The following is a 25,616-nucleotide window of genomic DNA, read 5'->3' as shown; positions in this document are numbered from 1 at the left end:
GAAGCATAAACTTAATTGGGGACATTAAGTCTAGCAAAACTTTCTGGAGGTTGGTAGATTCGATGAAATAGGGTAGCTAGACAGAATTACTTAAACATCCTTGTGAACAGCATATTCAGGTGTTCATGTTTCCTACAATCGCCAAAGCCTGTGTTTTCTGGTGGAAGGCTGTCTATATTTTGTTCTTGTTTCATAATTTCTTCAATACTATGATTACTACACACACACACACAAAAAGAGTTCTTAGCCATTGTGACTGCCAAGTAGAGGCAGAAATACGGCATTTAAGCAGGAAGTGAATCTAAAGAATGCACAATTTCATGTGAAGTAAATTAAAAACCTTGCAGTTTTAATTGGGGCTTCTGATGACCTTAGCTAATGGATTTAGCATGTCACTGACTTGGCAATTTTATGTTTCCTTTTTGTAATCTGGGATTTCTAGCAGGAAAACATTAAATCTCTTCCTTCACAACTATATTATTTTTGCAAAAGTCCTTTAATTTTCCAGATACTAAATTGGGGGGAATTGGTACTGCCAAACCAAATCAGGGGGAAATGCTACTGCCAACTTCAAAAAGTCAACACTATTTTTCCTCTGGTGGTTTGGAAATTATTATCTTTAGCACCTGGAAAACAGCAGTTCATTTTCTTTTTAAAGGTTCTTCATGCTCACTCCTGTTTTGCAGGCAACTGAATGACTTCTACAGTTGTGTTTGTTAGCCAACATATGGAGACTCTCATATGTGTTGCAGAATGACTGTTAGGCCCAGGGGACCAAAACTTTAATTCCAAACTCCTCTGTTCATAGTCGCTCTAAGACAAAATACCTTGTCTTATAAAGAGATCCACCAAGGATCTGTTTAGCTCATGACAGAGGTGCTTTCCCTCCTGAGATGCTTCTTTCCGGTCCATCATTCAGTGTCTGTGCAGGATAGGGATTCATGGAGGTGGTGTTGGGAGTCTCCATGGTTGACTCCATGTCAGCTAAGGTGCATGGGACACTGTTGTTGTCTACTCGTAGGTCTGCTGCCCACATAAAGCAGGTAAGACAGGATATTTGGGACTAGGAGTAAATAGATACCAGCAGGGAAAGCTTCTGCAGAGTTACTAGTTGCTACTTGCTTTAGAATTGGTGCATTTTAATGAGGATAAATAAGCTCTAAACTTTATCTCTTCCACGACCTGAATTAAAAGCAACAAAATCAGAAGCATCTTTTCACCATTATTGCTCCGTGATCTGGCAAGACATGAATGTGGTAAACCTTGCTCTGTTTTCTGTTCCTGACTGTTGCCTGGCAAAGAAGGAACGCACCTTGCTGTTTTTTAGACACTTATCTCCCATTTCTGTACTTCCAGGTTCTAATTGATTGGATAAACGATGTGCTGGTGGAGGAGAGAATCATTGTTAAACAGCTTGAAGAAGACCTTTATGATGGGCAAGTGCTGCAGAAGCTGCTTGGTGAGTTCATGTGAGAGAAGGGGGTCCCAAACACTGGAAGGGGCCACAAATGAATCCTCCTTGAAGCTTCCTATGGCAGCAGGTCTGTGCAGTAACTTACCAGCTCACCAGAGGTGCATGTTGTTTTGATGGTAGCTACAGTGTCAGCCCTTCCATCTGTTCTCAGGCAGTATTTTGAAAGGGGAGGAAACAAAGATGATGTTTAGGTATCTGATTCATGGACTAAGAAGAGCTGGACAACTGTTACATGTGGCAGAGAAGAGGTGAAGAGATGGAAGTTTATGTTGGAGGGGGCAGATGAAGCAGAAGTTTTGTAGTCCAAAATTTTGACTGTGTTCTGAGTTCACTCTTGAAAGCTTTTTGGGATGTAAACTTTTTTGAAATCAGCACAGAATTATTTTTAGAAGCATTCTTGATAAACAGAGAGTGCATGACAGCAGGCACATACTCCTAATTTGCTGTTAGGTAGGTAGGGAGGAATGAGGCACGAAGAGTTATGCTCAGTTAAGCAGTTGTGATTTGGCAGCCTCCTTGCCTCTTTGCAATCCAGTGTTCATTCTAGCTGGAAAAAGCCTGTAATGATGATGCAGTGTTTCATGGGGCGTTTTTAGCACACAGAGAGCCTTTAAGCTTCAAGTGCCTTGGTAAATACTCTCCAGTTGTCACTTGGGAGACAGATAAGTAAAATAAAAGCAATCTCTCTATGATAAGTTTTCAAGAGCGGGCTGGGATATGGGCTCTATATGTGAGAGTGGGGCAAGAGGGTTTAATGGTGATAATTTCATTGGCTTTCATGGCTGCTACGTACTGAATTTTCTGTGTGTGCTACTTAAATAACAGGTCCGCGGTGTTTCGGTGAACATTCACAGGCTTCTAAACACTGGTTACCAACAACAGGCTTTGTGGTGGCAGAGGTAGAGAAAATCAGTAGCTACTTGGTGACTGGCAGTTCCCCAGCACTGAGAACAGATAGGAGTCATAACAACTAACCAAAATATGGACATTTTAGGATAGATAGGATAGATTTTTTTAAGGATAAGGTCTTTTAAAATCGTATTTAAATGCCTTGGCAGTCAGTTAAAAAAAGACTCGTGGAGATCGTGGCTAAAGAAATTTTTTCCCATTAATACTTCTCAGATACTGATTTAAAAATGATAAAAAACCTTCACATGTTTAAAACATTCATTGCTTTTGGTAACATACAAGTCCTTTCTGTTTGGTTTACTGAAGCACATTGTGTTTCTGTCACTGTCTTTTTGTTTGCTGGATTTTATATATACAGCCAGGTAAAATGTCCAAAAGCAAAGTGCTCTCGAATTTGAGAGCAGAAATGTTTTCATTATTTGAATAACATGTTCTGACAACTGTGAAAAGTTCCCAAAAGAAAGCTGAAGCCTGTCCTGTCTTGGGAAAATGGTTTCAGTGAAGTATGTTTTCTTTTGTTCGTTTTAAAAACAGCAATAATGATATATAATTGGAATATGCTCAACCAGTCCTACCTTCCTAGTCCCAACAGCACAGTGAGTTTGACCAATTTTCTCCCTAGGCTAGAGGCAGAAATGAGATCAGCTGGACAGCTCTTTGCCCTACCCTTCCCCAGCTCTCTCTCTGAGAGGGAAATTTAGCTCCGGGGGCTTGGGTGAGGATCTCAGTGCAGAGGAAGAAAAGAATGACACACAGCTAGTTCCCCACAGCTAGTGGGGAACGATGGTACTCATCTTAGCAAGAGGGGCACACGTCTCTTTGCAAAAAGGCTGGCCAACCTGGTTAGGAGGGCTTTAAACTAGGCAAGAAGGGGGAAGGGGAGTGGCACACTGACGCGGCAAGCAGTACCGCACAGCCCAGGTCAGATGGCGTCCAGCGGGAGTATGGTAGTGGGGAAGTGAGGGTAGGAAATGATCACAGAGGGTCCTCTTTCACCCCTCCTGGGAAACCTGTGGCCTCTGTTGCTTCCCTGAAATGCCTGTATACCAATGCGCGAAGCATGGGGAATAAGCAGGATGAACTGGAGATCTGTGTGCGGTCCCAGCGTCATGATCTCATCGGAATCACAGAGACGTGGTGGGATAGCTCGCACGACTGGAGCGCTGCCATGGAAGGCTATGTGCTCTTTAGGAAGGACAGGCTGGGAAGGCGAGGTGGTGGAGTTGCTCTTTATGTGAGAGAGCAACTGGAATGCATGGAGCTCAACCTGGGAGTCGAGGATGAGCGAGTTGAGAGCTTGTGGGTAAGGATTAGAGGGCAGGCTAATGTGGGAGACACTGTGGTGGGTGTCTGCTACCGGCCACCTGACCAGGACGAGGAGGTTGATGAGGCCTTCTGTAGGCAGCTGGATGTTGCCTCACGGTCACAGGCCCTGGTTCTCATGGGGGACTTCAACTACCCCGACATCAACTGGGAGGACAACACAGCCAGGCATAAGCAGTCCTGGAGGTTCCTGCAGAGCGTCGATGATAACTTTTTGACGCAGGTTGTGGAGGAGCCGACGAGGAGAGGTGGGCTACTGGACCTCGTGCTATCAAATAGGGAGGGCCTAGTAGGAGATGTTAAGGTGGGGGGTACCCTCGGCTGCAGTGACCATGAGTTGGTGGAGTTCAGGATTCAACGAGGAGGAGGCAGGGCTGTAAGTAGCCTTGCGACGATGGACTTCAGGAGGGCCAACTTTAGCCTCTTCAGAGACCTCCTCGGTAGAATCCCATGGGCTAGTGCTCTAGAAGGCAGGGGGGCCCAAGAGAGCTGGTTAGTTTTCAAGCGGCACTTCCTCCACGCCCAGCAGCAGTGCATCCCTGTGTGTAGGAAGGGAGGCAGAGGGGGCAGGCGACCTGCGTGGATGAGCCGGGAGCTTGTGGCAATGCTCAAGCAGAAGGCAGCGGTATACAGAATGTGGAAAAAAGGACAGGCCCCCTGGGAGAAATACAGGAACGTAGTCAGGGAGTGCAGAGATGCGACAAGGAAAGCTAAGGCACGTCTGGAAGGCAAGCTGGCAAGGGACGTTAAAAATAACAAAAAAAAATTCTTCAAATACATTAACAGCAAAAGGAAGATCAGGGAGAACGTGGGTCCGCTGGAGGACGGGATGGGCACCTTGGTTACAAATAACACAGAAAAAGCAGAGTTGCTCAATGCCTTCTTTGCTTCAGTGTTTACCAAGGGCAGCCCTTTAGAGCCCCAGGCCCTAGAGGCAAGAGAAGAAGCGGGTGGAGAGGAAGACTTGCCCTGGGTAGAGGAAGATTGGGTCAGAGAGCACCTAAGGAACCTCGATACCCACAAATCCATGGGCCCTGATGGGATGCACCCCAGAGTGCTGCGGGAACTGGCAGATGCCATAGCTAAGCCGCTCTCCATCATCTTTGAAAGATCCTGGAGAACGGGGGAGGTGCCGGAAGACTGGAAGAAGGCCAATGTCACGCCAGTCTTCAAAAAAGGCAAGAAGGAGGACCCAGGCAACTACAGGCCAGTCAGCCTCACCTCCGTCCCCGGAAAAGTGATGGAACGGCTCATACTGGCTGTTGTCTCCAGGCACATGGAGGACAAGAAGGTGCTCAAGAGTAGTCAGCATGGATTCACCAAGGGAAAATCTTGCCTGACTAACCTGATAGCCTTCTATGATGAAATGACCGGCTGGATAGACGAGGGGAGAGCGGTGGATGTCGTCTATCTCGACTTCACCAAGGCTTTTGACACCGTCCCTCACAACATCCTCCTGGGCAAGCTCCGGAAGTGTGGGATAGATGAGTGCACAGTGAGATGGATTAGGAACTGGCTGGATGGCAGGGCCCAGAGAGTGGTGATCAGCGGTGCAGAGTCTAGTTGGAGGCCTGTGGCTAGTGGGGTCCCCCAGGGGTCAGTCCTTGGTCCAGTCCTGTTCAATTTATTCATCAATGACCTGGATGAAGGCACAGAGTGCTCCCTCAGCAAGTTTGCTGATGATACCAAACTGGGAGGAGTAGCCGATACCCCAGAGGGCTGTGCTGCCATCCAGAGGGACCTGGACAGACTGGACAACTGGGCGGTGAAAAACCTCATGCAATTCAACAAGGCCAAGTGCAAGGTCCTGCACCTGGGGAGGAATAACCCCAGACACCAGTACAGGCTGGGGACCAAGCTTGTGGAGAGCAGCTCTGCGGAGAAAGACCTGGGTGTCATGGTGGACGACAAGTTGACCATGAGGCAGCAGTGTGCCCTCGTGGCCAAAAAGGCCAATGGGATCCTGGGCTGCATTAAGAAGAGCATCTCCAGCAGGTCGAGGGAGGTGATCCTGCCCCTCTACTCAGCCCTGGTGAGGCCGCATCTGGAGTATTGTGTCCGGTTCTGGGCTCCACAGTACAAGAGGGATGTGGAGCTGCTGGAGAGAGTCCAGCGCAGGGCTACAAGGATGATCAGGGGCCTGGAACATCTGCCCTATGAGGAGAGGCTGAGGGAGCTGGGCCTGTTCAGCCTGGAGAAGAGAAGGCTGAGAGGGGATCTAATCAGTGTATATAAATACCTCAAGGGAGGGAGTGCAGAGGACGGTCATGGTCTCTTTTCAGTGGTGGCCACTGATAGGACTAGAGGAAATGGCCGGAAACTGAAACATCAAAAATTCCATAGGAACTTAAGGAAAAATTTCTTAACAGTGAGGGTGACAGAGCACTGGAACAGGCTGCCCAGAGAGGTTGTGGAGTCTCCTTCTCTGGAGATCTTCAAAACCCTCTTGGATGCAGTCCTGCGCCACGTGCTTTAGGTGTCCCTGCGTATGCAGGGGGGTTGGACTAGATGATCTCTAGAGGTCCCTTCCAACCCTAAGCATTCTATGATTCTATGATTCTATGATTTTGGCGACAAATAACCGTATTACAGAAACAGAGTTCGGCTTTTTGTAATGGCATTTAACAAACCTTCCAACATTAATTCATTTTTATAAATAATCAACCATCTTGACAACATATCAATATTCTACTAATTTACTTATTCTTTTAAATTGGTTTCATTAAACCAATATGAATCTATGGGTAGATATTCCTTTGAGGCTTTCAGAAGACACACTTTTGCTTTACTCTAAATTTAGACCTTCAGCTAAGCTGAAATAGAGTTTGTTAGACTGAAGTAAATGTTCATAAAAGTATTCTTTTTTCTTTTTTTTCTGTTTTTTTTCCTTTTTTTTTTTTATGTCCCAGGTTAACCTCCATTTTTAGAAAAGGCCATTAAGCTGGAGCAAATTCCTTGTGGAGAGAAAGGTGTATTGTACTGAATGTTTTTCAGCAGTGAAGGAAAACAGGAGGCACCACAATTATTGCTAACTTGGTGCCTATCAGCAAATTACATATTTTGAAACCTGATTAGGAGCATGTTCTGCCAGACCTTATCTATTCTCCGCTGCAGGGTTTATTGGAGTTGACACGCTGAAAAGTTTGTTTTCAACCATTTGTTTTCTGAGGGCAATCTCTCTATTGTAAAATTTGTAGCTGTGGCCAGTCCTGCTGGCTGGTTCTCTGTGCTCTGTATACCCACCCAGGCCATGGTTCCGTCTGATTTTCCCTGTTCTTTTTGTTGCTGCTTTCTCTACATGCAGAAAAATTGGCTGACCGTAAGCTGAACGTGGCAGAAGTGACGCAGTCTGAGATTGGGCAGAAGCAAAAGCTGCAGACGGTGCTGGAAGCTGTTCATGACTTGCTGCGGCCCCACGGCTGGACGATCAAGTGGAACGTTGACTGTAAGGATGCTTTGAAATAGCCACGGATAGGACAAGAGGAAATGGCCTCCATTTGCACCAGGGAGGTTCCGGTTAGACATTAGGAAAAGCTGCTACATGGAAAGAGTGGTCAAGTGTTGGAACAGGCGGCCCAGGGAAGTGGTGGAGTCACCGTCTCTGCAGTGTTTAAGAAACGTCTAGATGAGGCACTTAGGGACATGGTTTAGCAGGCAGGGCGATGATGGGTTTACGGTTGGACTCAATGATCTGGAAGGTCTTTCCCAACCATAATGACTTCATGATTCTACGATGCCTCCTCTTGGCTTCCCCAACCAGGAGGATATACTAATCAATATGTTGATCAGTTTCTCTCTGCTCCACTGGTGTTTTTTAATTTATTTGTGTAGAGATTGTTATCAAACCCATGTATGGGTTGTAACTGATATCTTCTCATGTCATCCTTGTTTAAGCTTCCACAGATGTGTGGGCTATTGGATAACTGAATGATGTTTTCTGTTAAGCATATGCTTTAATTAAAATGATTTCTGTTTCATTCCTGAAGTCGAATCCCTATAGTTATGAGAAATTTGTTAGTCATTTGATTACTAGAGGATGGTCTAAGCCTTCAGGCCACCACAGTGAGAGGCAAGGGCCTGCTTAGAGCTGCAGCTTTTGACAGGTCTAACCAAAAGGGCACTCAGATCCAGAGTGACCCCTTAGGTGCCAAAAGTGAGAAGGGAGTTTGAGAGGTCCCTTCATCCAGGTTGTGCATCTCTCACAAACAGCTGAGCTTGTGCTACCACTTCCTAAATCTGCTAAAACCAGGATTTTTCAGTATCCTCCAGCAGAAGGAGAGTTGAAGACCAGCTCTTCTTCTTCATTGTCTAGAGAGGGAGATGAAATTTTTTCCTAAGTTAGGTAGGTAATATGAAGACAGGGCTAAGTCTAGAAACTGCTACCCGTAAAATTATTTTGTAGGCTTTATTAATTCAGGAAAAGGAGGAAAGAAGGAAAAAGAAAGATAGAAGACCATGCTTGCTATAGACTTTTCTCCGTTCAATAACTTTCTTTTTTCAGAGTAGTTTGTTTAAAATCAGGCTTCAATATATTTCCATTTGCTTCTTTTTTCTTGTTCCCTGCAGCAATCCATGGCAAGAATCTCATTTCCATTCTTCACCTTCTGGTGGCTTTGGCAATGCATTTCCGCGCTCCCATTCGGCTGCCTGAACACGTGTCTGTACAAGTGGTGGTTGTGCGGGTGAGTACGAGCGGGTACGAGAGCGTGACCAGAGCACTCGCTGGTTGCTGTGCTGATTTTGCACTGCAGCCTGCTGCTGTCCACTGTCCCTCTGCACTTCTTCAGTTAGAAAATTCTTGTCCTGGTTGTTTAGGGAATGCTGGTCCTGGGAGACCAGCTTCTTTCACGGCCCTGAGAATATCATATACGGAGTATGGTTGGGATCGCTGATTGCTAAAGCAGTATCAAGCTAACAGTGTGTGTAAAAGAGAGTGATGTCTCTAGCTTGGCAATCCAGTAAAAGATTTATGCCTTTTTTGTGTTTTTTTTTCTTTTTTTGTAAAGAAGACATTCAAGCACAAGTAGTATAGGGAGGAGTTTCAGCCTTTCTCACTTGGCAATCCTGTTACTTACGTTGTTTTCCCTTAAAGAGGTATTATTTAGACTTTGACATGTTCTTTTCCTTGGTATACTTGGCGACCTTAATCATTTCTTTCAAAGCCTCAAGATTTTCTTAGCTTTCATTAGTTACAGAGAAGAGATCTGACCTGAGAAACCCTGACCTCTTGTCTCCTGCCCTAGGTATTACTGTATAAATTCCTTGCTCTGCTTGGTGTTGACCATTTCCTTTCAGTCTACAGATACTATTTTCAGAGCCTACGAACCCCAACTTTTTATCTTGCCTTTTCTCCCAGCAGGGACTTCCTTTTCTGAAATTTTGCCCTTTCTTAAGAATCTTGATTGGTTCTTGAGTGCTAGACTAAGATTTTCCTATGTTGCTAGATTGCGTTTTTTGGTTAAAATACAATGCTTTAAGCATGGCAGTATGCATCCAACTTATACATGAAGTATCCTAGTAGAGCAGGGGTTTAGGTGAGTCTTTTATTTAAGATCTTATGGATAGCCACAATGCCGAGTTAAGAGGATAAGACTGTACTTGTTTTAATACGTGTGTCATTCAGCACTTCCAGCCTTCCACAATTAGGGCAGGGAAGGATAAACTTTGGGGTCTCAGTGCCTATTTCCAGTGATAACTGAATATCCTGAGATTTTTCTCCTAGCTGATTCTACCTCCTGATACTTGAAACATGAATTCACATCATGTAAATGCTCAACAGTGATTCAGGAGAGCAAAAGCATTATTGGAAATCAGTGGAAAAATTGTTAAGGCATGCTGTATGTTTGTTATTTTTACAGGGCTCAGCAACTGTTCTGATGCTTCTGGCAGATCAGAGGTATTTTTGCAGTAATTCTCTTGAAGTCCAAATTGTGGATCAATAGGTCAAAGGCAAAGCAGGGTGCACAATAAATGCCTCTGGTGATGATGATGATACAAAAAATCAGGGTTTTATTAAAGATTGGGTTTTGTTTGGGGATCTCAAGGCTGAGGGACCTGGGCTCGTTGTAAGAGCAGCAGATGCAGCTGCCTCTTAGGAGGCTACAGAGAAAACAGCTGCCATTTCTGCCCGTTGGGGATGCAGTGCTGGCATCTGTTCTTCTTAGCCACTATTTGGAGGCCTTTTTCACAAGCAGGTTTTTTGCTCATGGTTTTTAGCCACTTCCCGTTGAAGGACATGGTGCCTGGGAGGTGCAGAAACCCCTGCTGGAAGAGCCAAAGCTGGGTGGGATGAGATAAAGGCCACACTAGTCTGTTTTGAAGAAAACACTGCCCTGCGAGATGCTTCCATATTTTTCCAAGCACACTGTCATCCTAGCTTGTTTTACCCAACCTACTGGCACGGATCCTACGACGCCTGCAGGGGAGCAGAGCTAGATGTGTTTGTGATAGGGAACAGAGGCGTCTGCAGACGTGGCCAGCAGGCTGGACCTTGTGCAGGGCCAGGCGCCGGCACGAGCTGTGGCCACAGAAGGGTGGGTGACAACTGCTCCCACTGTGCTTTGGGCCAAATAAAGCTAGGCTGCCCTGAATGTTGGAACGAGGAGTTGGAAGGGATTCTTGCTACCTCGTTTTTAGGTTTAAGTCTCTATTTCTTCCATTGCTTCTGGGGAAGAATGTGTTTCTCTTCAAAGCTCTTCTGCCTGATAAGTTTGCGCTTGGGATTGAGCTGGTGAAGATTATTTAGATGGCATTCTTATGAAGAGCTTGTGCCTGGGGGGATGGTTTTGCTGTTCACCAGAGCTGACAGCATTCCTTGTTAACTCTGCTCTAGGTCGTGTTGACAGCCCCTTGCTTCTGGATGGCTGCTGAGCTGTGCGCTCTTGGTGACAGCACTTTCATTTTGGAAAAGAAAGGAGGGAAAATCCCCCTTTTCAGGCAGCAGGGACCCATACACTCAGTGAAAGGACATGTTAAGAAAGTTTTGGAATCAAATAAATGTACTTTCCTGCCCCAGAGAGAGGCACAAGCCGTATCTCGAAAACTCTGGAAATGCTCAAAAACATTCGGTCCCACCTCTGTTACAGGGCTGTGTCTTAATAGAGCCTGGAGAAAACTGTTTTGAAATTGAGCCTCATCAGATGCTATCTCTCTGTTGGGTAGAAGAGTTTATGGAGAAAATCACCCGAGGAAAGAAAAAACAATAAAAGGGAGGTAATTTCCACTGTGAAATCACTAGTCAGGCTTTTGCACTCCCCAGGTTTTCTTGGCTGATGCGCTCCCGACAAGAGCGTGACCGATGGCCTCAGCGAGGCGCTTGCTCTAGCAGAGCCTCCTACCCATACGGAGCTCCTCACCAGGCCTGGGGGCTGTGGTCCTTGTTATTGCAGCCCAGGCCCCTCCAAGAGCCAGCCTGCCAATTCTGTCTGAGTGTTGGTTGATAACCACAATATGAACAAACATCCCTGGGGAACTTAAACCAGGGGTGGCAAACTCTAATTTGATCTTAGCCAGAACATTTTATGCTACATCTCCCCTGGCTTTCTGCAACACAATGAGTGCTGCAGAAACCCTAACAAGCCTGTCCTTTAATGCAAATTTCCCTTTTGGTTTCCAGAAACGTGAAGGTCTTCTTCAGACTACCCATGTTACAGAGGAGCTCACCACGACGACAGAGTAAGTGCTAAATGCCTCCTATTTAGTGTTAGTGTGTCTGTGAGTGCATGAGGTGAAATCATCTGCAGAGACAAAGCAGAGAAGTGATCCTTCCTGCTACTGCTGCTAAATAAGCAAAATCCCATGTGTTGCTTTTATAATGATGCAGAAACAACTTTGTTTCTGGAAACGCTTTGCAAAGCAGAAATGAGTTGGCTTGGCAGTCCTGTGTTACAAAAGCTTTTCACTGGGTATTTCACTGAGAGTGACTTTTGTGTTTTTTTTTTTTTTTTTTTTTTCTTTCTGCACATAGCCAAATATAACCAATTTCTGCCTGGTGCCGTAGCCTCTCTCAAATAAAAGACTAGTGTAGATATTTGGGGGAATAATCAAACAATTTCTTGAAATTCCTCTCAAAACTGGCATGATACCGCATAAAAGCTGAGAGATGTTCCCTATTTCATATAGCACCTCAAGAAAAGAACTCAGCAAAACTAAATTAACTAAACAAACCTCTCCACAGTTTTTGTAATGGCTTTACTTGCCTTTATATTCTTTTTTTTTTCTTTTTTTTTAAACAAGGAAAAGGCTAGATGTGCACTTTGGCTGCAAATAAAAGCTGAGAGTCTCCTTTATGTGGCCTGAAGGCAGCTCTTCTAAAGGGGCTTACATGAGCCCTCCTTCAGTTTATCAGAGTATTGGCTTCCTGCAGAGTTGGCTCAGCTTTCCGTGACTTTGAAGATAAATGAAATACCATGTGGCTTGCTCAGTGGGGAAGATCTTTCATATGGAAACATTCAGCAATGAGATCATAATATCTCTGTGTGGACATTAAAGATCTCATAGTGTTTTCTGTAGGATCAGAGCTTTGCCTCAGTATTTTGGGCTAAAATTCCTCCCTTCACTTCTGTGCTCTTGAACGGTGTATTTAGGTTATCCTCTCCTTCAGATGTGGTTTCTTAGACACAATCTATGCAATGGGGTTTGGACATCTTTAGCAAGAAAGATGCTTACAGATAGGCATGTAGGTTTATACATGTGTTTTATTGTTTAATATTATACAATACTAAGAGGCTAATGTGTTGCATACACAAATGTAAGCAGAGGTACAACAAACTGCAGAACTTTAATTAAATACTTCCAAATTTCCCTGTGCAGATCAGGGGCTGATAATCATCTGCATATGTCTGGTGATGTCACTGGCTGGGGATATGATTCATATGTGGCTATATTAATTGCATAACATCCAGAGATGATGTATGTTTTCTTTCTTCAGAGAAAACAGATTTAAGTGGGCTAGATAATACCCGGCCTTATTCATTCTGAACTGCGTGACACAGTCTCTGCTGACTCTACTTGTGGAAACTACACACAGAAAGAGATTGGTTCACTCACTCTTGAGCATAAAATGATTGTGCATAAGAAATAAAACCATATAAAAAACAATTACATATAAGTTATGCATTTTCATTAATTTCAAGTGCATCTTCCTGACATCACTGGTGATCTGCTGGGGACATTCCTGCAGCACGTTGGATCTGGTCTCCAACACGCTCAGTCTCCTAGTTGGGTAGGAGTGGATAGCCCTCGGCATCTTGCAGGAAAAGGCCCGTTAAGCCCATGGTCTTGTCTTTTCAAAGTGATTATTCATGAACTAATCTAGTGTTCTTGAATGCTCTGACTTGCAGGATGATGATGGGAAGATTCGGTAAGTAACAAAGTTGACTCTGAAATTTTTTAATTTATGCCAGGCACAGAAATTATGTCTGTTTTCCTTGGACAGATTAAGACAGTGGATTGAGCAATTACACAGAGGTGGAATGTGTTGCGGGGGCAGGTGTTTTACTGCACTCAGATGTGGAGCACGAGAAGTTTGAACCAGATTGTTCTATCCTTTGATCTTTGGACTGGTCTCTATTGATTTGTTTTCACTCATATGTAATGAATGTGGATGCTGCCACAAAGTGCAGTATTTCATAGTACTGTTGTTAGTATATTTCAAGCAAAAATTTTTGCAACGTAATCATAAGAGTTGCACTCTCTTCAGAGTGTGACTATTTAGCTAGTATATAAATGAAAATTATTGAAGCACAGGTATATGGTAAAACATCCAAGAAAACTCTATTTGCTTGTCCCCTTTCAGCCATCAATCATTCTTTCTCCTAGTTCCTTTCCATGAAGTATCTTATCCCCGCCTGGCTCACTGGGGACTTTATTAAGCAGAGAAATGGTCTTTTAAACGCACAGCAAGAGTTTTCTTATTATTTCCAAAGGCCTTCTCTCTCTTTTTGCATAGCCTGGCCCTCACTGTACTGGTTATTAAATCACTTCCACTCATTTGAGAGATGTGAGATCCTCTAAAGGTCTCCATGAGACTATGAACAGGTTATTTAGTTCTTTTTTTCTCAGCTCCAATATGTGAAAGCTGTGAAATATGTGCATTAATGACTAAAAAGGCATTTGAAATATAAATAATGAAATATTTGAAAAATAAATAACGGGGAGATATATAACATATCCTTAGACAACAAAGGTGTCTATTGTTTTACCTTAGCAAATACTGAAATATGTTCTGTAAAGGAAAAGGAATATGAACATGGAAAAACAGTTAAAACTGTAATGAAGCATTTTAACAACTTATAACCCTCTCCCCCAGTCTTCTAGCAATGCGTTTTGATAGTTGTCTTTTGCATGATTGCAATTGGTTCAGGGTTTTTGTGTGTATGCTGTTACCTGATGAAGACAATCCAATTTCTAATATCATCCAAAAAAACTTAGTATTTGGAAAATTCAGTCAGTTCTAAGCTGCCACAATGTGAAATACTGCACTCCTGTATTAAATTTATTAGATCTTAGATTGGATTAAGTATTTTTACAAAGTGCTTTGGAGGTGTAACACTTCTGCAGTAATTTAAAAGTTCATACTGTATATTGGATTAGAAAATACAGGCTTTGCTCCTAGCATGTCGACAAATCAGGTCTTCTTCATGTGTTGAATTTTAAGCTTGTTAAGGATACTACCAGTAAGTTTAAAATTGGCCAGATGAAAATCTGATTTTGATGCTGAGCACTTGTCATGAACATAGCTATAATTATTGCTCTATTGCTGAGCATCAAAAGGTGACATTTCAGTAGCCCACTATTTAAGCTAAAATTGGAGCATGGTGAAAATTTGTTTCATTTTAACTTTTCCCTCATCTGCACATCTTATGTACAAATTATAAATGGCAAAAAAAGGAAAAATGGTGTGAAATGCTTATCTTAAGTTACCCCTAAAACTCCCAGTGTGATTCCCAAAATAGGGGAACAGTTTTATCTTGAGTCTCTGTTACATGGTTTTCTAAGACAGACCCTCAAGCATGTGACACACAACTTGCTACCCATATTTGGTTGTTACTGGTGTATTGGTTTTTCTTTTTATTTATTTTTAACATTGTTTTTATTTTTTATAAAACCAGAGAGAGATGCCTTCGACACACTCTTTGATCATGCACCAGATAAACTCAGCGTGGTCAAGAAGGTAAAAAAAAAAATCACTTTTTTTTTTTTTTGTTTGTTTGTTATACTTTCAAAAGGCATACAGAAAGATCTGTCCAATAGCAGAGATAATTCTGAAATAATAAAATAGGGAATGTGTCCTCAGAAGATCACTATTTCAGAGCCAGTGAGGCCACATTGTTCCACATTATTCCTGTGTGTAGTTTGGTCATTTGTACACATGATCACACGTGGGACAGAGGCAAGTGTGAAACTGTGCACTGCTGGCATCTTCCCTGGGGAGTCTTAGCTCCAGGCTGGTCATGCCCTGCTCCCAGTCCTCTTCTCCAAGAGCCCAAATTGATTCACACAGGCACTAAACCCAACTAGCATTTGCTTCATCTTTGCAAAGAACTTTCAAAAGAACTAATATCATCACAGAGTTTTCCCACAGCTCTGTAATAGGGTTAATGTGCCTGGAGAGATAACTAGAAAAAAATATGTAATAGCACCATCTGGTGACTTCTGCCATGTGTTGCAGCAAAAATGAGCGTACTGCAGAGTTGTTCTCAATGTTGTATACTTATTTATGCAAAAGCAAATAGCTCATGGTAGTATTTACTAGGCTTAAAAATATCTTAAGAGAATATGTTAACCCTTTCACGTAGATACTAACTGTAGTTTCTCACATCATTGATTCTGGTATTTTCTTTTGTAGTCTCTGATCACTTTTGTGAACAAACACTTGAACAAACTGAATTTGGAAGTAACCGAGTTAGAAACCCAGGTAGGAGGCATGATTTGTTTGTGTGTAATTGCAATTGTAAATTACAAATATAAGCCCTTGTTCCATAAAACCTTGTTATGGAGCTGCTTATATTTGGGTATATGAATTTAGGAGATCAGAGGCTTTATCTTTTAAATAGCAATTCATGCATTCATCTTGGCTTCCCTTACTCATGCTTACATGTATTGTATAATGCTGATAATTTACATTCCATTCTGTAAGGTGAAACTGTGGAATAACTAATATATTCATGTTAATGACTTTAGAGCAGGGCCGGGTTCTGGGGCAGTCTGTCTCCTGGATCAAAGTGGAGCGCTGCAAAGCAGGGGCTGCAGTTCTGGGTGGTTGACAGGTCATGTCTTTTCTTGCTGTGGGGATTCACAACGAGCTGGTGTTAGTTGCTCACAACTGGCTGCCTGGGGCACTCTGAAGGTATGTGGACTGCAGTGTGCAGCTCATCGTGGAGATCTCATTGCTAGCTTTGATCACATCAAAGCGGGAGCAGGGAACAATTTGGAGGTTGCAGCACAGCCTTCATGTGCTCTGCTGTCCCTGCTGTCCCTGCTGGGGAGAATCTACACCACGCTTGCTTCCCACAGTGCGGCTTAGTGAGGCTGAGCACTCCTGCTGCAGTGGCTCGAGTGGCCTCGGTACCCCAGGTAGCTTCTTTAAAGCTCCCTCAGGTAGCCACTGGCCACCACAGCCACAGGAGTCCCCTGTGTTTCGCTCAGGAGAATAGTAGTGTAGGAGAGGGTAGTAGTAGAAGAGGGTAGTGAATATGCTTGGAAATCTCAAGTGTGAATTTTGGTGGTAGTGGGGCAGTTCTCACCCTGTGGGTGCAAAATCTGCAAATCACGTAGATTTCACATGTGGTTTTGACTATGTTTTAATAATGGAAACAAATACTTTTTCCAGAGTTTGCTGAATCTTGGACACATGGTTATCCTAGTGTCTGGGCAGAGAGGGGAGCATGGCATGTAGAGAATTAGTCCTGGACTATGAGCAATTGGTTTAACTCTGGCTTAGTCTAGCACCAATCATTCACTGCTGTTTTGTAGCTTTGCTGAAGCAAATAGGCAACTTCTCCCGGGATACATCCTGCCATAAGAAGCTGTTGCACGCTTCCATGAAAGTATCCAGCAATTTATTTTTGAAAAGCACAGAAAGGGCAGTGAATGTCAAATGCACCATGAGAGAATCACAAGTGAGATTTCGGTTTGAAATATATAGCATCACCCACAGCTAGCCAGGAAAGTCGTCTCTGCCTGGTAGGAACACTGAACAGTATTACAGAAAGTGTTTAGTATAGAATTTAGTTTTTACTGAACCTGTGAACGGTCTGTTTTGGCTTTGAACGAACTTTTTTTTTTGTGAAGTAAGAATTTCCTGTGACAGTTAAGACTACATGTGACATGGTAGAATTAATTTCAAGCTCTCATTAAGGTGAGAGATTTGTGCGTCCAACTTGCACGACCTAAAAGAGCAATTGTATTTGACCACGTACTACTGTAGAAGAATTGGAAATATATTATATGGCAAATTTCCTAGGAAGTCTCTTTTTTTCTCTAATTCAGAAAAATGGCAGTGAAGTTGGCAATATTTCTGAAAAAAGAATGTGAGCAAATGCAAGAACACACATACATACTTTTACCTCTCCCTGAAGTATTCAGTAGCCTTGTAAACAGGGTAAAGCTGGCTGGAGATTCAGTGGATCTTGTTTTCAGTTACTGCCGCATTCAACCCAAATGCTCTGCACCCCTAAGGAGTGCAAATTATAGACAACTTCCAGAGAATTACTTCTAATTTCTTCTGCTTAAAGCTCTCTGCTGTATGTAAATAATTTAATAGTCATTGGCACACGATCTTGAATGGGTTAATGTTACAGCTGTTGGGCTTCCTTGTTTTACTCAGGTAATAATCCCACCAGAAGTAGAGAGAAAGCCTGGTATCCTTTTTACTTTTTTTAATCAGAGAAGGCAGCAGCTATATCAACATAGGACAGGTTGATTCAGCCTGCTCGGCTGAACTGGTGATTGCACAGGTTATAGGTGGATTTGGGGAATAGATGAAACCCTGAATGTTTCTGCTGCACTTGCTGTCAATTCCTTGTTAAACCTCAGCAGAGCTGCCTGTGCCTGCTGATCTGGCTTATATCTCCGCACTAACAAACAAAAGTGGTAGAAATCAAGGTAGCTAGTTCGGGGCGCGCATTTTCTTCTGCTTGCTAATGAATACTTACTGGAAAACAGATGCTTCCACCTAGGAATGTCATCAGCATTTCTGTTTAGTTTGCAGATGGTGTTTACTTGGTATTGCTCATGGGTCTCCTTGAAGACTACTTCGTTCCACTTCACAACTTCTACTTAACACCTGAAAGTTTTGATCAGAAGGTCGGTACAAATTCCAGGTCATATTCATTTGGCTCCAGTACCACACATGGTGTTTTCCATTCACTGGATCCTTTCTCTTTGTGCACAGTAAGTCAGAGCCTGTCATATCTATCTCTTCAGGAGCTGTAACAAAGGTGCGCTTCCTGGCATGGTCAGTTGTTAGTACAATTTGTACTCCCAAAAGATATTTGTGAAATCAGGGGTAAATCCCAGTTAGTTAAGCAAGAAAGGTATTCTCTTTTTCCATCAGGTGGCACATAATGGAAGGAATAAATCAGTAAGTGCTTTGTACTATCTAGAGTTTTGCACAAAGTGATTTACTTCAGCATCTTCTTAAATTGCAGTGCTGCTTGAAATCCTCTGGGTGCCTTACTATGCTAGATGTGAGAGCTGAAGCCTGATCTCACCCAGTAAATAGGCAAAAGGCAAGGAATGGGAAACTGTGCTTAATCCCCATTCCTTACACTGGGATTGACATGGGGAGGGGGTAGGTGTCACAGAATATGTCAGTCCTCAAAAGTAGCCTCTGATCTCAAGAGTATCTGTTGCCTAACAGTCATCTGATCTTTTTTTCTGTAGTTTCCTTAATGTAATTACAAACTAAGTGAATAAATAGCTTTACTTGATATGTAAATGAGGTGCTGGAGTAGTAGATGCTGGAGGTACCTAGGCCATGGTCTTTGGCTGCAGTGGGGTTAGAGCCTGTAGAGTCAGTTAGTGCAGACAGGTAACCTGCCTTGTAACTGACCAGAGCCAGGAGGGAGACCTGATCCTGCCAGGGAAGGAGCGTGCAGCCCATTGCCTCTCTAAAGTCAGCTTGTGAGCACAGAGATCTGGCTTTGTGGCAGCAGCATTGCCAGAGTTGCTGATTTGAGACAAAGTTCTTGCTTCCCATTTTAAGTTAGTTCTTTGTGTTTGGTGAGGGGTGAACTGCTTGCTTTCTTAACTATGCTTCAGATGAAACCAGCTTTGAGGAAAAGGAGAGCATTCTTTGCAGTCTTAGGGTCAGGGCATTAAGGATGGAAGGAGAGAAAATAAGCATCTTGCTCTTAGCCCCACACTTGTTCCACTCCCCTGTATCATTTCCTAGTGTTGATGATAAGAAGGGTGTTTAACAGAGCAAGCATACCTTCTTATCATGACCAAATCTCACATGGGTTATATAGGGTTAGTCGACTTCCTCAGTTAATTGCTAGTTGTCATTTAGGAGCTCCCTGAATGCAAGAGGTCAGGCTATGATGTGAGGCCTCTCTCTGTGTGTGCATAGTGTGGGGACTAGATGAGGGAGAGCAGTGGATGTCAGCTATCTCAACTTCACCAAGGCTTTTTGACACCGTCCCTCACAGCATCCTCCGGGCAAGCTCTGGAAGTGTGGGATAGATGAGTGCACAGTGAGGTGGATTAGGAATTGTCTGGGTGGCAGAGCCCAGAGGGTAGTGATCAGTAGCGCAGGGTCTAGTTGGAGGCCTGTAGTTAGCGGGGTCCCCCAGGGGTCAGTCCTTGGTGCAGTCCTGTTCAACTTATTCATCAATGACCTGGATGAAGGCACAGAGTGCTCCCTCAGCAAGTTTGCTGATGATATGAAACTGGGAAGAGTAGCTGATACCCCAAAGGGCTCCACTGCCATCCAGAGGGACCTGTGAAAAAGGCCTTCCTTCATCTTGTTGCAGGGGAGCTTTTATGCATAACTTCCTGATTTCCAAGATGAGTAGGTTTAATTAAATCTCTCCCCCTTGCTATGTATCTTCAGACCTGTCATTTGCAGGAACAAAAATGCACAGAATTCATAATCCAAATTTCCTTACTTAAATTTCAGTAAGCATAAAAAAGAAATCTGCTGCGTGGATTTTTCTCCTTAAACTAATGTACCTTCCTCAACAGGTATATTCATTTAATCTCACCCTGCATTTTTGTCTTTCTTCTTCTCTGTTACTTCACATTCATGGTGGCTTCATCCTTGGGACCATAGTTTTGACTAGCTTCAAGTCTGAAAGTCTGTTCCACATCCTACTGGGAAACTTCCACTGTAGAGGCTCTTCTGGGGCTTAACGAGGTTTCCTAGTTCATGTAGTCACAGTTTTTACACTCAAAATTTGGGAATCTTCCATTGCATCAAAAAAATGAATAATATAACAATAATGATGCTATAATAATGCTAATGATCTATAATTATGCAATCTTTTATTTCTTACTCTCTCACAATACTTTCTGCGATGCTCAAACATGTAAATATCTCTTATAAATTTAAATAGAATTATAATTTTATGTGTCAAGGAGAGGGAGAATAAAGTATTCTTTTTATTTCCTTGAAGTTTTTGAATCCCTATATTCCTTTGGAAGTCTGAACAATTTTCCTTTTTCAGGTCCATAATGTTTCCTTTGCTTTTGAGCTGATGCAAGATGGAGGACTCAAGAAACCAAAAGCTCGCCCTGAAGGTATGGATATGACAGGTGGCTTTAAATTGTATATAAAAACATGATAGCAGTTACATTTCAGTGCAGCTGCATTAATATAGGGTCACAAAGTGGATCTGCTAGTGCAAACATTGACAGCTTTCTAGAGGATTCATTATCTACATGATACGTTCTTACCTGGAATAGATCCTCTAAGGTGTACAACTAGTTTTCGTCCAAGAGCTTTTCAATGCTATGTTATAAAATTAGGTGGTATTCTTAGTCACAGTCCAGGAAGGTTTTCATGCTGTAAATCCCATCACTGAAACACTTGGAACTAGTTTGGACTCTTATGATCGAATTGCAGTGACAGATAATTGAAAGTCTCTTTTTCTTAGGAGAACTGGTAGCAAACTCTTTTCTTGATGTATGTGGCCCTCAGTGTCAGAAATGAATGATGTAAAAACTGATGCTTTGCCCTTAAAACCTCAAAGTCTTGAAACAATGATGAGGTTTGCAGTGTTGCTCATCTTGGGGCTAGAAAGAGGAATTTAAACTTTCTGACAGCCAGCTGAGCAGTTTTTATTCTTAGTGATACAAACTACATGCATATTAGAGGCTGTCACAGAACAAACAGAAAACAAGAGGCTTATGAGGAATGATCATTCTGATTTAAAATGAGATAAAATGGCAAAGGTAAATGGATTATTAAATAATGGACTGGTTGTATTGGGGAAAAGGCACCGTATTAAGTGTGCGTATCTTGTCAGTGCTGCTGTTCTAAGTTTCAGGGTGAAAAGTGCTACTGGAAAATAATTGAATGAAATAAGACACTAACTTGGGAGACTGAAATTGGGGGAATGTTTTGACTATTGGAGTTGGTTCCTTGGGTTGTTGAAGAGGACAAGGAAAATGGAGAAATATGAACACAGGATCAGGAACAGCAACTTTTTGAGTCGAAGAGTTAGAAAGACTATAATAAGAGACCACATTAGCTAAACAAGCCTGATCCAGAAGTGATAAACCATGAAAAGCCTAGAATTCGGCTCGTCTAGTTGAAAGCTTGCCTTCTGTTAAGGCGATAAGATAACCTCCCTGTAAGGCAGTGCTATGTACACCCTTACACTGTTGCAGAACTGAACACTGTTGCAGATCGTGTTTGGTTTGCTCCAGACATGGCGTGTGGATTCAGTAAGCAGCAGGGTATCGGCATTGTTATGACTGGGTTGGGGATCTGGAGCTTAGAGTGTTTTATTAATTTAAAATTTAATTATTAATAAAAGTTAGAAAGCCAAGCTAGCTAATATAACATTCCTCTTTGCGTAATGCTGCCGCAGGATGTTCAGCCTCTTCTGTGTTTTCCTTCCTCTTCTGTGTGTGAACCCGTTCCCACTGGCAGAAGCTCCCAGCGTTTGGAGCGAGCCTGTTCGTGTTGTGTATGGGGCCAGCATTTCCTCGAGGAGACTTCCTCAAGAACTGCTTTGGCAAAAGGTTCTGTGGGTGGCATCCTCTCCGTCTGGGATTTGTTTTTCAGTCCTAAACAGGCTAGAAAACATGTTAGGTGGATCTGTGCTCTTCAGTGCAAATTGGGAATTAGTTGCTGTAGGTTTTTCATCCCAAACATTGCATAAGGCAGAAAGTTGAAAGTTTTCCTTCTATAGCCCATGCTTTCTGCATTGCTTACAAGAAACAGGTCTTGCTTAATGTTTTAGTGTGTCTTGCTACCAGTGATGTACAAAAATAGGAGCATACAGGCCAGATTGTGTTCTCTGTTTTTCCAGGCCAATTTAATAAATAGAGCCAGCAGCAGAACTGAATGCTGAATTATTATAGGAGAAGTTCACTTTAGTGGATTGGTATATTAGCCTCTCAAGGGATTCTCATGGAGTGTGAAAGTTCTAAATTAATGGAATTTTTTAAACTACATTGGTGATATAGCTATTTTCAGTTAACATTTTATTAGCTATTGTTGGTAATGAGTGTGCTTGCTTTGTGTTAAAATAAGAAATGGGCAGTTGAGCATCATGCTTATTCCTGGGACCTCCTGTTAGACACTGGTCAATAGGGAACCCTAAATCACCCACCCAGGGAGGAGGCAGCTCACACCATGGTGCTCCATAATGTTTCAGGCAGAGGCATAAGAAGGGACCTGATGGCAACACTTTGTGCTGAGGCAGCCACTCATTTTGCTTTTCAGGGAGACACGGGAACCAGGGAGAAAAGACAACCAACTGGGGCAAATACCCCAAAGATCCCTGAATGTTTAGTGCTCCCTGGCCTTTACTCCCTCATTTGGAGTTGTCTGTTTAGGTCTTTTTTTTTTGGCACTTTCATAGTGCCTAGAACTGTTTGGTTTAATTGCTTTACAAATCAAAGTGGTTGTGAGTATCAGTGGGTCAGATCTGCCTGTGGGTGTCTCTACTCCAGATACTTATCTTGATTTGCCAGTTATAGAGTGGGTAGCTGTTGGAAAACATGTTTCCCATGGCTAAATGTACTTTTTGCAATCTCTGAGGCAACTGGGCCTAGGTATAAAAGGACCAACGCTGATCCTGCACATTTCAGGCTGTTACCTTACTGGCAATGCTGTGATATTAAGCAGCTTTCCACAAAGCCTGGAAAACTTAGAAGTATATTTCATAATTCGGTTATCTAGGTAAGATACCCTCTTTCTTCAGAGTGCATTATCTCTCAGCACTTAGGACCTTTTTTTTGGCACAGTAGAAGGTTCTGTTGTAACATACAAAATCATAAAAAAGAAAGAGAAGATGACACAGTAAAAGAGGCAGAAAGAACAGTTTGAAAGGTGACTGAAAATATGAGATGAAATGTGGGGGGATTATAGACTGGAATCAAGTAAAGGGAGAGGCAAGGAGGTCCTGGCAGTGATTCTTCAAAACAGACAGTAGGTGTTGGACCTCACATTAATTACACATAGTCTGTTCACTATTTGCCATCTTCTTATCCTCTCGAGTGATTTTTAAAATATCTTTTCTTCTTAATGCTGTTTCCACAGATATTGTAGTATTTTCACTTCCTCCTCCTTCCTTATCTATTTACCATTTCCTTTCACCTCTTCAGCTTTCTCTGTGTTTTGCCTTTTCCCCACCCCAGCAGTCCCTGGCTCACATGTTTGTGGTATTTCCTGATATTTTATTATAGTAACGGGATGGGAGGTGCTAGTAAAAAACCCTTTGTTGAGAGCTGCCAGAATTGTTCTCTGGTCTAGAATGGCAGGAGTTACTAGGTAATGTTATTAGAAAATTATTAATTAATAGAAAACTTCTGGGAGAATTTAATTCTTTTTTATTTGTGAATTGTATGATCGCAGAGTGGCTGAACGTGAGATTCAGTGCCACAGGATGGGTACAGTTACATTTTTGCTTCTTTTATGGCTAGTGTAGCCATTTGTGAAAATTCAGAAGATGATACTATACTAACAATGTTATTGCCAGGAGTGAGCATTTCCAAAGCCCTTCTCCTGCATCTCAGGCAGAAGCAGGCTTCCTCTGTGACTAAATTTAAATGGGGAAGGGAAGATAGGAATTACTCTTTTCTTCTGTTTCCCAGAGAAATTTAGTTGTGACTTCAGTATCATGAAAAGGTTTGAAGCGCATCATACAGACAAATTAAAATCCTTAACTTTTGAGATCGTACCTCTGTGGGTTTTCTGCTGCCGTCTACAGGCTCAAAGATGAGAAGGCTTTTGTTCCTTCGAGGGCAAACGAGGAGGCAGAGCTAGAAGCAAATTAAGAATTTCTCTTTTTTTCCCCACAGATGTTGTCAACCTGGATCTGAAGTCTACCCTCAGGGTTCTGTACAACCTCTTCACGAAGTACAAGAACATTGAGTGATCCTGAAAGCTGCTGAGGTGTTCGTCCTTCCAACCTCCTTAGGAAAAAATACAATAAAAACACCTGCACGCTTTCTTTGTGCCTTATGCATTCTTCATGCATTCTTTCTATACTTGATGTGATCTCTCCTTAGCTCCTTGTATGACACCCTACTAAAAATAATGCATGTATTCTGCTGGCCACTTGAAAAAGTGTTGGTATTTCACACTTGCCAGAACTGTTGGGTCCATTGTATGTTTATGGCCAGGAAACGTTCTTCTTGTGATAAAGGAAATATACCACTAGTTACTTTAATAAGCAGGGAAAACATGAGACCTTCCTCATGGCTGTAGACCTTTTCATACTATACTAGACTTTCTTTTGTAAATTTCTTGGTTGCTATTGGCATTGGATGGTTTTCTAGGCTTAAGAGTTAGGAACTAAAAAAGAGCATTGGAATATACTTAGAAGCTGAGCTTTTTCTGTCAAATAAGAGTTTTGTTCTGTTCTGCTGCGGAGGGTAGGAGGGTTATCCGAAGTACCTGGTGAAAGCCTTGAAAGTGTTTTCATTCTGGTGTCAACCTCATACTACTCACTGTTATTTCCATTCTGTGTAAACACTGAATAAGTCTTGCAATGGGATGACCATCTAATCATGTCTGCCTGTATTTATTCTGGGCAGGAGAAATTTGTTTGCTAGGGCAGCAGTCAGTCTTTTAGTGGTCAGCTTGAATCCGGTCAGTCAAATATGCATATGTTGGAGTAATGCGTTTTCTCCCCAGTCGTTTCTGAAATGTACCTGAGGAATGACAGTTATCCAGACTTCTTGCACCAAGCCTTATTTACCCTTCTGAGTTCAAGAGGAAACATGCTATCTGAATTGGTGTGAGATTTTTTTCCTTCTTTCCTTCAACATACTTTAATTTTCAGAAATGTGGGGGGAAAAATGTGCTTCTGCCTTGTGTTCTGCTGTCAATTTATTTGTGTCGCTTCTGCTCCCATTGACTCCTCCCTTCCCAAAAAGAGAAGGTGGGATATTTCCCATTTTTCCAAGATAAATTCTGATCCTACCTACTGTAGAAAGTCTTGTGGGGAATCCGTGCTTGTGTGCACTTTAGGAGAGAGGTGATCTGCCTTTTCACACAGTGACTAGTACAGTAGGATGTGAATTTCAGATGGGACCAGTAGACTGGTTATTATAGAGAAGATTGTAGAGGTACTGTGGGCAGCTGCAACTTTCAGCTCTTCTGAAAGTTGAAATTGGTCCAACTCTTCTGCTGTGGAGTAGGGGTATCATGGGACTGAAAGCTAGAAGATGATTGACTGAAAGATGTCTCAAGCTCCCTGTTTAATTCAGTGTATTAATGGGAAACAAG

The 25,616-nt window shown here is 42.6% G+C and overlaps 1 protein-coding gene across 2 annotated transcripts in view; it reads left to right on the top strand.

The window, feature by feature from the left end:
- PARVB (parvin beta) overlaps positions 1–24,280 on the top strand; it is a 51,920-nt gene extending 27,640 nt beyond the window's left edge. For both annotated transcript variants that reach the window (XM_088525613.1, XM_088525614.1), the window contains exons 4-13: positions 1,357–1,459; positions 7,011–7,151; positions 8,273–8,388; positions 11,322–11,380; positions 13,048–13,067; positions 14,818–14,879; positions 15,555–15,623; positions 17,912–18,013; positions 20,377–20,449; positions 24,185–24,280. In XM_088525613.1, the coding sequence (XP_088381739.1) occupies positions 1,357–1,459; positions 7,011–7,151; positions 8,273–8,388; positions 11,322–11,380; positions 13,048–13,067; positions 14,818–14,879; positions 15,555–15,623; positions 17,912–18,013; positions 20,377–20,449; positions 24,185–24,261 (822 nt within the window). In that variant the 3' untranslated portion in view covers positions 24,262–24,280. The remainder of the gene's footprint in view (positions 1–1,356; positions 1,460–7,010; positions 7,152–8,272; positions 8,389–11,321; positions 11,381–13,047; positions 13,068–14,817; positions 14,880–15,554; positions 15,624–17,911; positions 18,014–20,376; positions 20,450–24,184) is intronic.
- The last annotated feature ends 1,336 nt before the right edge of the window (positions 24,281–25,616 follow it).

This window comes from Tinamus guttatus, unplaced genomic scaffold, assembly GCF_059628265.1.
Source record: "Tinamus guttatus ecotype Peru unplaced genomic scaffold, ASM5962826v1 Tinamus_guttatus_pri_ptg000229l, whole genome shotgun sequence".
NCBI lineage: Eukaryota > Metazoa > Chordata > Aves > Tinamiformes > Tinamidae > Tinamus > Tinamus guttatus.
This window is presented reverse-complemented; position numbering and strand designations above follow the sequence as displayed.